The sequence below is a fragment of the Mus caroli genome, unplaced genomic scaffold (genome assembly GCF_978045245.1).
Source record: "Mus caroli unplaced genomic scaffold, Mus_caroli_1 scaffold_1, whole genome shotgun sequence".
NCBI lineage: Eukaryota > Metazoa > Chordata > Mammalia > Rodentia > Muridae > Mus > Mus caroli.
The window spans coordinates 107721731-107735050 of record NW_028227256.1 but is presented as its reverse complement, the minus strand read 5'-3'; the positions used below and the strand labels follow the sequence as shown (position 1 = coordinate 107735050).

General features: G+C 36.2%; 1 protein-coding gene and 1 non-coding gene across 9 annotated transcripts in view; both read left to right on the top strand.

The window, feature by feature from the left end:
• The window catches only part of Cdh19 (cadherin 19), a 79670-nt gene that overhangs the window by 54229 nt on the left and 12121 nt on the right, over positions 1-13320 (top strand). For all 8 annotated transcript variants that reach the window (XM_029478031.2, XM_029477997.2, XM_029477979.2 and 5 more), the window contains one exon: positions 6330-6451. In XM_029478031.2, the coding sequence (XP_029333891.1) occupies positions 6330-6451 (122 nt within the window). The remainder of the gene's footprint in view (positions 1-6329; positions 6452-13320) is intronic.
• Trnak-cuu (transfer RNA lysine (anticodon CUU)) lies at positions 9708-9780 on the top strand. The gene has a single exon. It is a non-coding gene; the product is annotated as a tRNA-Lys (tRNA).

Sequence of the window (13320 nt, the reverse complement as noted above, 5' to 3'; positions counted from 1 at the left end):
TCCCTATGTACTCAAACCACTGCATATTCAAACCACTACATTCCATTTACTGGCTGCCATAGGATATTCAAGCAAATGAGTCTATAGTGTCATACACAGCCATAGCAAAAAGCAACATACATTCAGTCCAATTTCAAAATTCCTGTAGTTTAGTATAGTCTTGTAAATGCTTAAAAGTCCAAAATTCAAAGACTCTTCTGGGATTCATGCAATCTATTAACTGTAATTCCCTATAGAATTGAAATAAAAAAGCAGTTCACATACTTCCAGCATATCATGGCACAGGATATGTACTCATACCAAAGTGTCATAGGGAGGAATTACTGAACTAAAGCAAGACCAAAAACGAGCTGGTCAAATTCTAAACTCCAAGTCTCCAAGCCCGATATTAATGTCCGCTCCAGATAACCAATGACTTTCATCCTTGTTAACTGTTCTTGGTAAATCTGGCATACCGCAGCAGTTCTCTTGGGATGCTTCCACTCCCTATTTGCAACTTTCCTAGGCAGGTATAACAATACTCTAATATATCTAAAATCTTGCGAATCTAAGACAAATTCAGCTACACAGTTTTGAGTTCCAAGGTCTGGGATCCACATGATCTTCTGGGCTCTTCAAAAGGGATTTGGTCACTTATCCAATTCTGCCCTCTATATCACTCTAGGCTCTGCTGGACTTAATTCAACTGTTGCTACTTTTCTTGGTGATTATTCTATGGGACTGGCATCAACAAATTCCTATAGTCTTACATTGCAACTAGCCTTGACCAACAGCCTCTTATAGGCTTTCTTCATTGTTCCATGCCTCAATTTCTTTGCATGACTGCTTCAGTCTTAGGCTGGCAACTGTAAATGAGGCTGTCCCTGTATCAATGGCCTTTCATGACCTATTTCAATGTCATGCCTCATCTGTTCTCCATGAGTTCTTTATGCGTTCCAAAGAGTATCACCTGGGTAATTCTTATTATTAAGTTGACCTGCAGCATGAGGAACAACTGGGACTATATTAGAACACAGTTTCTCTATGCTCTAAGAAAACACTCCGCAGACTATTTCACATCAGTGATGAAAATCTTTTCTTAATTATCACTAATTTATTAGATAGAGATAACCTGCATCAATTATTCCAGTAGACACTTCTATTCTTGACTGTAAAATCAGAGCCACCTGGCTGAAGCTACCAAGTTCCACTGCTTGCTGAAGCTGGAACATGACTCCTCTCCCCTTTTTCTATTATATTATCACTAGCTTTCTGTTTTCCAGCTCCTCTACTGCCTAAGTTTGGCTGTCCTGGAACTTTCTCTATAGATTGATCTTAAACTTAGAGATCCCCATTGTTCTGTATACTGAATCCTGTGCTTAAAGATATGTGTACCACCATGCCTAGATATAAGCCCTAAACTATAGAACATAATCAAGTTGAAACTTGAGAATATCCACGATAATTTGGTGACTGCAATTAAATTTTTTCATATATGGATATATGAAGGAAATTTCTATAGCAATGAGTTACATTATGGCGTTGAAAAAAAAAAAACCTTCAGTGTTAACTTGTTTCAATGGATGGTAATTGACCCAGAGACCTACAACTGGGCAAATGGATAGAGGGGATAGAGCACACAGTCCTAAGAGAGATGCCGCTATCAAACTCCCTTACACCTCAGGAATATTGTATGTAAGAGGAAGTGAAAGATTTTAAGAGCTAAAAGCGATATATAGTTCCAAAAAATCAGTGTCTTCCAAGCACAACAGGACTAATGGACATATGCATTCACAGAAACGACAACAGCTGGAATAGTTCTTACATAGTGCAAACCCAACAAAGCCCCAGGATTTGGAAGGAGATGCATATATAAAGTCCTAGCTCTAACAAAGAAGCTATTAGAAATTGATGGCTACAGGAAGGAAAAAAAAAAGAAAAGAAATAAAAAAGATTATAATGTACTGGCATGGGGTATATCAGCCATACTCAAGTTCAGGTACTATTCCCAAGAATAGTTAACCAACACTGTTGCATGTAGCTTTTGCTACCCCACCTTATTGTTGGGAACTAGCCGTGCTACCAGCTCCTACCCAGCTTCCCTTGAATCCATGGATAAAAAACAAAGACACACATTTCTCAACGTCTACTTGCATTTTTGGCACAATTGCTGGGTGCTAATTATCTCCCACCTGGAAAAGTATGCCCTTAACAATACTCTTAGCTCCACCTCTTCACCTGCCCTCCACTTTAGTTGTTCAGTTTCCTTTAATCCCAGCTCAACATCCCCAACTCTCCACCTGTAAAAGCAGACTGGAACTGCTCCTACTGAGATATCAGATGGCTGATGGGCTTCTCTCCCTGAAGAATGATGAACTCTCTCCCTCTCTTCTACTTCTGTATCTCACCTGCTAGAACCAGAAAGTCCTGCCTGTTCCTTCCACCCAGTAATTGGCCTATGGCTTTCTTACTGATAGATCAAGAACTAATTGGGGAACAGGACCTTAGTTAGCATCAGAACCACTCTTATACAACACAAAACAAACTTCATTTTGAATATGTATTTGCGGGCTTATTTAATGTTTTTTTAACATATATCTGTGCTATTTGTTTGGTTTGGGTACTGATTTTATAATTTTGAAAGGGTTAGAAAGAACATAAACTTGGGATGGTAGGGAGGTGGGTAAAATCTGCTAGCAGTTGCAAAAAGGAAGTAAAATGATTAAAATGATTGCATGCTTTGATTAATATAATAAAATAAATCATAAGATAAAAAATAATCTGTCAAATAGAATTTGACAAAATCAAAGAGATTACAACTTGAACAAGAAAAGTCCCAAGAATCAGAGATCTACTCATTTCACACTTAGAAATCCCATAAGAACTGTGCTAGAAGTTATAATATGTATGCAGAGAACCTGGTACAGACCTATTCAGGATTGTGAATGTGGCTTGTGATGCCACAGTCTGTGTGAGTTCATAGGTGATTTTTCATTTTTATTTAGAGTTTCTTGGATTCTCAGTGTCCTCCATTCTCCATCGACCTTATACTCAATAAATCTCCTCTTCCAAGGGGATCCCTGAGCTTCTAGGGAAGAGATTTAATGGAGACATTTCACATAGGGCTGAGGTCTATTATTACTCTTTACATAATGTCTAGCTCTGGATCTATATATTTTCATTCATGGGAAATTAATGAATCAAAGAATGAATGAACAAATGAATCAAAACTTAGCCATTAGAGTAAAGGTTAACATCTGCCACTTAAACCTGTTAGGAGAAGGAAAAAAATCAATGTTCTAATATAATGACCCAGGGCATACCAACCACTCAAAGTAAAGATCTCATGTTCACAAGTAGTTGAACAATATATTACAACATGGACTACACAGTTTTGATGTGTGTGTGTGTGTGTTTGTTTGTATGTGTGTTAACTTTTGATAGAGGTTTGCTGGTTTCTTTTGCTGCTATTATTATTGTTTTTCTTTTTGGTGTAGTTTTATTCATTTTTTTCTTTTTTTAGCTGTGCCTCTTGTGGTATTGTGATTTTCCAAAATTGATAAAAATAAAAAAAAAAGTAAATGAATTTAAAAACAAATAAACAAACAAACAAGAGTGTCACACTTGCCAAACTTACATAATATGTCTGGATATAGGCTACTGATAACCCAAATTCTGTCTCAGTGTGGTAGCTCAGGACTCTAAAAGCAAGTGCTCTGAAATGGGAAGTAAAAAGTCTGAGTATATTATATTCTTATGTACTTTTATGTAAAAGGAAGGCAAAATCTCATAAAAGAATGCTGTTTAGGAGCCTTGTGATATATACGTAGCTAAATGCAAAATACTATTTTAAAGTGACATCAATCTTAAATATAATAGCAGTGATTGGTGGAAAGCATGTATGAAAATTTTATATTCATATATGTATGGCTCTGGTAATTTCCAACTTTTTAAAGTTACATATGAATAAACTAATTTTTTTCATTATGGTGCATGTGCGAGTGTGTGTGTGTGTGTGTAATGTTAGGAAAATACCTATATTTTGAAGTCCAAAGATAAACATACATATTACTTAAGAAAATAAGAATTTTGCTGTATGCTTACTAAGAATATTAATGTTTTCAAAATTTATTTTTATTTACTTTTATAAATCACATTATAAATATATACTGTAATTTTACTTAACAGAAAAACACATTGAGTATACATAAAACCTCAAGTGCAAACACAGGAAGTACCAATATACACTTAGCAATGCCCAAAGATTATCCTCTAGTCATAAGATGATAATGTTATTTTCGTTGGTGAGCTAAGATTTATCCTCTTTTCCACAAGGCATCGTCCAGTCATCCAGTTCTAGGTGGCAAAGAAGCTAAGGCAGCAGGGAAATGATCATCAGAACATTTCATGACCTGATTTACTAATCTGTGTTTTCTGAATGTCATTACCTAATTTTTAATGATAAAAACAGCACAAAATTTACATTCTCAAACATGAAACAGGTGACACAAAAGGAAAAGCCTTATCTAAGGTCTTATTTCTGGGATGCTGACATAGGAACCCCAGGCAGGGACTTGATTGTGTGGTTGTCTGGCTGCTTATCATGGGCACAGATGGTGTTAGCATTCTGTTTCAACTCCACCCAACAGTTACCTGGCAACAGTCAGGTAGGCCTGACACAATATAAAAGGAGCTGCTTGACCCCTCCTCACTCTCTTTTCCTCTCTTGGTCTCTTGCTCCTCCCTTGCTCTTTCCCTGCTTCCCTTCCCCTTCATTCCCCATTCCTACCCCTCCCTTTCCACTCATGCTCATGGCCAGTCTCTATTCCACTACTTTGCTATTCACTCTCTCTTTGCCTTTCTCTGTGTCTACTATATTATACCATCATGTGCTGGTCCCTCACTGGGAAGGGATGCTTTGCATGGGCCTGCTGAGATGCCCCTTTCCCCCATACCTCACCACAAACCCATAGAACATATTCCTCCTCTTTTAATCTTTTTATAAACACATCAGTTGGTCTGAGTATTTGCTCACTGTTATCCCCTCTGACTTATAACATATCTGAGAGACATTCAAACAGCCTTCCCCTTTTAGGCTTGTAACAGTTTCTTTGCATATCCCCAGGTTTAAGCCTTCATGACTTGCCCTTTCCTATCCTTGAAAATGTGTTATCTTTTTTTCTATACCTTTACCTGAATATTCCTTTCACTTCTGGCTCCAGAACTACACTGAAGCATATACAGTCTATTTACCACCAGCCCTGGAACAAGTTCAAGTTGAAAGGGTCTCATATTGCCAAATGCAGTAAGGACAAAAACATTTTTTTAAAGCCTGAAACTATGGAGATGGCTCAGTCATAAATGCTTATCACATGTGCTGGTCAGTGTTGTTTCAACTTGACAGAGTAGCCAAGAAAAAAAGAGAACTCATTTCACAAACCTGTGGACAAGTTTGTGGTACATTTTCTTAGTGGATAACTTATGTGGAAGGGATCAGGTAACAGTGGGTGGTGGCAACTCTGGGCTAGTGGTTCTTAGTGAAACAGAAAGCAGGCTTCACCAACAATGAAGAAAGGGTAAGGCAGTAACCAGCATGCCTCCATTGCCTGGGTATCAGCTCCAACCTCCATGTCATAGTCCCTTTTGAATTCCTGCCTTAACTTTATTTGATGATGAAATGTGTTTTATAAGTCATCCATAAACCGTTTTCTCTCAAATAATTAAAATAAAAATATAAGTAACAGTTTATTTTGAAATACACTGGGAACTTTAAAGATCATTGTTTAGTGTTTTTTGTTTTATAATTTTAAAGACTTATTTTTAATTATTTGGTTTTGTATGTTCATTCTGCATTGTTTATTCCTTTATGCTTTGTAAGTTATGATCTAAGTTTAGTGTTCCATAATATGAAACTATGACCTTATAAAAGATTTCAGTTGTGCTAGGACCTCAGGTAGTTTGCAAATATACATGTTTTTGCAGTGCAAGTGTGAAAATTAGAAACTGGCAAATTACTAATTCCTATTCCCATTCCAATGCAATGGACTCCTGCAGACACTTCCAGTAGCTCATAAATGTTAATAAGGTGTTCATGTAACAATCATTTACCCATTTTACCCTAATCATGGGCGTAAACCATAGCACATAGAATGCACAAATTAAATGGGACTGGAACTGAACATAGATTCTGTTTCTGGCCTTTGTTACTGATAAGTATGTGGATGACATAAACTCCCATCTTTAGTTTTCCTCAGGTACAAATATTAGTATACAACAGTCCTCCAATTCAATTTATTGTGTGACTTTTAATAAACATGTAATTAATTGCATTCTATATCTTTAATTTCCAGACAATGTACAGCAGATCTCTTCAGCTCATGTTTATGTACAAGTTTTTAACATTAACGACAATGCTCCTGAGTTCTCTCAATTCTATGAGACTTATGTTTGTGAAAATGCTGAATCTGGTGAGGTAAGATGAAATCACAATAGATCACCAAAATCTGAGCAACAGAGCATTTCATTTTTTATATTATTTTAATATAATGTTTAATAAATACCAACAAATGATACCAAATATGTATTACATAAAATAAATCACTTGGGTTATAAACTATATATTATATATGTACATATGCTACATACATAATTTTATTATATATTTTTAAAATTTGAAGTATTAAAGAACATCACATTTCTGTACCTCTACCATGATATTTTACTTCATCAAAACTTAAGTCTTTGTCATGAACAAAGCAATCTAGCAAGAGGCAGAAATAACTGATTGATGAAAAGTTATTCTTCCACACATATTTTTTTATTTCCAAGTTACTAATGTTTCATTCTATTAACTCAAAACATAATATTTAATGATTCTAATATAATGATGTAATAAGTAATAAATTATACTAGTACATAAGAAAGCCAGGTTAAACTGATTTATAAAGATGAAGATATTCAATTATAGTTATATGTTTATACAATATACATTATAAGGGTATATAATGTATATTATGTATTTATATATAATATAATTAATATAACATAATATACAATTATATAGGATATAAATATATCTTATATAATTGAATATAAGATACATACAATAAGTATGTGTATTTGATTACACATAACTACATGGGATAGTTTGACATAGCAGCAATGTTTTCCTTCACACTATATGAAAAACTATCAGGGACACAGATAATTTGAACTTCCCTTCTAGAATTTTATCTCTCAGGAGACTACACAACTGAATATATGTGATTCATATAGAAGAGTAGAGGTGGATATAGTGGCGTGACACAATTCTAAATTATAAATATTTTAGAGCAATACTAGCAATTAATATCTGAGTCCAATGAATTTGTACAACAGATCAAAGGGTAAGGTGATTGACACACTAAACTTGGGATTAATGTAGTATATGATATATTATTTTAACTGATGAACAGAAGATGGAATTCTAAACATCACTGACTCCTGAGCAGCGATGTCATGATGTAGTAAGAGATGATTAGTTAATTAGAAGTCTGTCCTAGAAACTTTTAGCTAATTGATAGAACTAGTTAGATGAAGAAAATCATATAGAAATAACTATAGTCAAGGAAAGGAATGTTCATGTTTGACCTGATGCAAAAAATACAAAGCAGAGAAACATATTTACTGATCTCATGTTTAAAGTTTAATACAGGATAATGAATTTCTGTGATTATATTATTTAATTAGAAACCACCATTTTGGTTATAGTAAATATTTATATTTTATGAATATTCAATCAAGAATCCTTTCTAATATAAACCTAGAAGCACAAAAAAGAAAAGATTAAGTACATCATACAATATTTTCAAAAGCACTAAGTATTTGGGTATAAAAGGGGGTCAATTAGTTACTGAAAATATAATCAGGGTGTGCATAATATATATAGGAATAGTCCCATTAGGATGAGACTATTTTAATAGTCCTGAAGTAGAAAGAGAAAGGAGAATATTGAACTCCAAAGTAATCCAGGGGATTGGAAAAGTAAGTGGTATTGGACTGACAGTGAAAATGGATAGAGTAGGTGGAAAACTGTAACAGAGGAGTACCATGTGTGGGTCAGAATCAACATCTAATAGAACCTGTAATAGATCCCAGAGATATAGTACAGTCCAAGCCATGGTATTTTGTGAGACACTAGCCGGCCCAAACAAGTTGGCGAACCAACTCGGAGCCTGGGAAAGGCAGAGGACATTTGGAAGAAGCACTGCTGGTTTGGAGCTCCATGGAAGAAGAAAAAAATTAAAGAAAATTCGTACCTGAGAAGGTACTGACTAAGCTAGATCAGCACTAAACCCGCGCGCTAGATTCACTTAGGTTCACCAGTGAGTTATCGGGAACTAGGAACTCAACAGGCAGGCAATCGGCGGCAGTTTCCAGAAGCTGCCTTTTTAGGTGAGAGCAATATAAGGATTTAATAAAAGGGATTTTATAATCAGGCGGATGGCTGCAGTTGGAAACTCCATCAGGCGGGAGGAAAGTAGATTTTGAAACTCTCCCAGGGACAGAGAGAAAATCAGGGAATCCCCTCTTGTGTGTGTGCAGGCCAGTGTCTTGGTTCTGAGTGTCTGTTTTATGTTTCCAAAACGAACATGTGCTTGTTGTGTTGGTTTGCTGTCTGTGTTTCGTCCAGTGTCTCTGAAACATGGCACAGTCTGAGTTTAGATCCGCCTGAGTTTGGATTCTCTGGTGTTTATAGATGATGAGGTTTTCTGAAATCCACACTTGGTATTTGCAGCTGTCCCTTCGGGCTGTAGGGACCAGAGGACTGTGGTCAGCAGATGTCCTAGGAAGACCTCACCAGGGGATGGCCTGGGGAGTGGGGAGAGCCAGAGAGACAACCGATCCAGAGATCGGTCAGAGGGACCTAGTTTTGTTTATCAAATGGAAGCTTTCCCTTATTCTTTTGCCTGCTTGTGGAGGATGAGTAAGAGTTGCATGTGTCTGGATCTGTTGGTTTCTGTTTTGTGTGTTTTGTGTATGTGTTTAGAGCTATGTGAAAATTTAGAGAAGTGCTAGTGTGATTGGAAAAGCCCTGCTGGGAGTTGATTGCAAATGGAGCTCCTAAAGGGGCAGGCAGCCTTTTGCTTGTAACAGAAAGTTAGCTTAAAATTGGTAACTCAGAGTTAGAGTCATTCTAAACAACATGTGGCAGGAGCGAATCCAGGAGAACAGGTCTTTAAAGATACTTCAAAATAGGGATAATATTTCGGCCAGGACTCTGGCAGAGTACTCAGATTGAGAAAAGTTTGTGCTTGGGTAGACTCAGCTTGGAGCAGCCTCACAGAGGTTTGTGTGGCATTTCTTTTGTTTCCCAAACCGTGACTGGGGAACCTCACCTCTCCCTGCCTTCAGGGAAGATTCCTTAAGATTCCTTAAGATTCCTTAAGATTCCTTAAGATTCAGGGGCAATATCTTTTAATACTTAGGTTTTTAGCTATACTAGAAAATCGTGGTCCAGAAAATCTAAGAAGGAAAATTTGATTTGCTTCAAAATTTTATTTTCAAAAGCTTCCAGGAGATGTTAATTGGCTAAGACCTCACCTTAAACTCACCACAGGAGAACTTAAGTTTTTGTCAGGTGCTATTGAGACAAAAATTAACTGGCAAAGAACAAAAGGCCTTGCAGAAAGTAAAGAAAGCTTTTATAGTTGTTATCAATTATAATCAATGGTAATTAAATCTTAGCTGCCTGGCTAGCTCAGTTGGTAGAGCATGGGACTCTTAATCCCAGGGTCATTGGTTCGAGCCCTATGTTGGGCGCCAATTTGTTGGGGCCGGCCTGTGGTTCTAATGTCTGGGTTCGAGCCTGGAAGGCATCTTGGAATCTGGAAGAAAAGAGGGAGCCTAGGCAGGTTGAGAAATAATGGAACCAAGACAACTAGTCTGCTCAAGGTTCAAAATTTTAATGACAGACACGCTTTATAAAAGAGGGGGGGAAGTCCATTCCCACCAATTCATCCTTGAAGCCTGGAACCAGGGGCAGGTGATGACATGCAGGATAGGGCATAGTCTCCAGAATAGCTCCCAGGCCTCTCAGCAGGTAGCAGTACCTTGAAGAGGAACAGCAACAGTGGTAGAACAATAGAGTGATCTAGGGAGAAAAGCTCCACCCTAGATAATCTCCTTAGTGGCAGCAAGGTCAAGTTCTGGTTTAGCCTGCTTCAGGCTTATGGGAGGCTACATATACCAACATTTTCCCCCTCATAGAATAAGCTCTGAAATCAATAGTGGGTTTAAAAAAGAATAATGGAAATATTTCCTATTGTCTGAACCTGCACTTAAGTATTGATGTGCCAAAGAACAGGTCTACAGCAAATCATACCCACTGCTTATCAGCATACAAGGAAATAGCTGAAGAGATGTAACAATAGGAAGGTATTGAAGTAGGTGGTGAAAGCAATAGAATTCTTGAAACACTTTTGGAGCAGAGATCTTTGTAAGACATTTTACTCATGGTACAGCAAGAAGGCACAAATTACAAATATATTAAAAGGGTTCATCCAGTGCATGTACAGAGAAGAAATGTGTTTTACTTGGTAAAAAAAAAAAAAAAAAGATGAGAGAAGTAAGGTAAAGAAATAGAAATTTCAGCTGTGAAATTTTAAATTGCTGTGTAATTTTAAATTAAAATTTTAAATTGTGTTGATGTCCTGGACTTCATTATGGAGTTAAAGGGAAAGGTCAGTGATGGACATGATAAGGTTAAATGTATCAGGCATCTGTGAGATATTAAAGTTTGTGTGGTCTAGAAATTGAGACAAGGATAAAAGGATGTGAATACCTTAGGGAAATAGAGAGTGTGGTAACCTAGAAACCAAATAAAGTATTAGGTGGAAGAGGAAGGAAGAGTTTTGTTTTAAAATTTCCTTCTCATAGCTTAGGGTATAGTAGTAAAGTTCCTACTGAATTTAACAATGCATATTTTACTAATTTTCAATATTTAGGGCTAACACAATATTCTATAGAAATATCAGATATCTGTATTTAATAAAGGATAATGTTTAAGAAAGAAGCAAAGAATATGTGTCTGGCTATATATTGCAGCAGGTAAAGCTGATCGATAAGCCTATAATTCAAGATGTCACAAACACATGAAATATGAATATATATGTGTGTATGTACCTAAATATTTATCCACAGATGTGTGCCACAGCACATGCATACTCCACCACACAAAGGATATATATTCATGTCACCAACACGAATGCCAAAACTTGTGCTGACAAGGACAACAATAGGCATCCTGACATGGACAGAGGAGAATCCATAAGAACTTCACTCTGCAAAAAGAATTGCATACTACAAAGGAATGCTAATAACCTAGGGAAATAGTTATCATCAGGGAAGAGCAAGCACACCAATCTGCTACCTGATTCCTCAGTCGACCCCGAAATTACATGAGTAACATTATGTAGACTTAGCAGATTGTATTTACATATTTCTGAATATAAACACACACACACACACACACACACACACATATATATATATACATATATATATATATATATATATATATATATATATATATATATGTATATATATATCCGTATATACATATATTAAGAATTATTGAACATAGGCCATAAATTTGACATTATATGGGACGGAGGAAAGAAAAGGAGGAAGTTACATAATATAATATAAGAAGATAAATAAATTATTTAAAAATTTTAAGAAACAAACAGATGAGCAAAAAAGGACTTGTGGTTTTGATTAACAGTGAGAACAAGTCCTAGATTCTCTGTTCTTCTATAGCAGAGAAAATCACTGCAGAAATTCTAGTGCCAACCGATACTGCAACTGGGGTTGCAGTACCAGTTGTCCTTAAATGTTAGTTAGTCCTTAAGTATCAGTTAGGCTACCCGAGTTCCTGGGAAGAAAGGTACTAACTTCACCATGTTAATATTTCAAAGGAATTAATGTGTTCCAGGTGCTTGATTAAGAACCACGGGTTTGTTAAATGGGAGAGTATGGGAGACATATAAACATTCAAATAAGCAATTAACATTTTTCAATTTAATTAAAAAAAACCTCTTAAAGTTTCCACAGTACCACATTAAACCTGACTAGGTGGCCAACTCCATTCAAGGTCATTCTTCTATACAGTAAAACAACATACATGGCTAGCCAGGGATACCTAACATTGTGATAATAATAAGAAGAATAAGAATAAGAAGAATAATAATTCTATAACCTACAGAATTAAAAAGAATTCAAACATTAAAAGTAGAGACAAAATTTTTGAAAGGAGCTAAGCAAGGATTGCTATGTAAGTCACTCTTGGTCAAGTGTCTATATAATGCAAATGTGGTAAATACATATTATTTAACATGCAACATTTAAAGATTTTAAAAAAGAAAATGGCTGTATTCATATTTTTTCTAATTAGGTTTGTGATCCTCAATTAGAACAATAAGTCCATTTCTCTTTTATGCACACCATTTCTTCACTATTGATCACATATGTATATATCCTATTTTAAGCAATGTAAATTTAGCAATGTAAATTTACATCTTATTTATGGTGAAATAAAGTCATATTAGTACATATATATAAGGACAGAAGCAGAATGGAATGCCATTGGGGATTAAATCTATCTCAACACCTTGAACCCCAACTATCTTTTTTCTAAAACAAAGAAAAACCTCTTTGAAACTTAAATTATCATACAGAAAACTGAGGCTTTGGGGGCTTTGTTATGGCCCAAAGCTCAGGGTGGGAATCTAACACACCCAACTATGAGTGAGGTGAAAGAAATACAATAGTTATTCTCTTAGGAAAACAATGTCCATTATCTTTGCCAATAGATATTGCCCTCAGTGGAAAGAGCACAGTGGAGTCTTTCAGGCTTCTGTGTTTTACTGCTCAAAAGGGGGCCACTGTCCTTCATTTGTTGTTGTTTGTTTGCTTTGATTCTTTTCTCTCAGCAACTGGCCAAAATTTGGCTGAACCTTCTTTTTGTTTGTTTGTCTGCTTGGTTTTGGTTTTTTGTTGTTGTTGTTGTTGTTGTTGTTGTTGTTGTTGTTTCAAGACAGGGTTTCTCTGTGTAGGCTGTCCTGGAATTCACTCTGTAGACCAAGCTGGCCTCAAACTCAGAAATCCACCTCCCTCTGCCTCCCAAGTGCTGGGATTAAAGGAGTATGCCACCACCACCACCTGGCCTTGGCTGAACCTTCTTACTCCTTAAAACTATTCCCATCATCCACTCACCCCCCTGCTGCTGCCTTACAATTATGTGTTGAGCTCCATTACTGCACCTGCTGGCTTTTTGTCACCCAAACTTAAAAAGACTTTGCT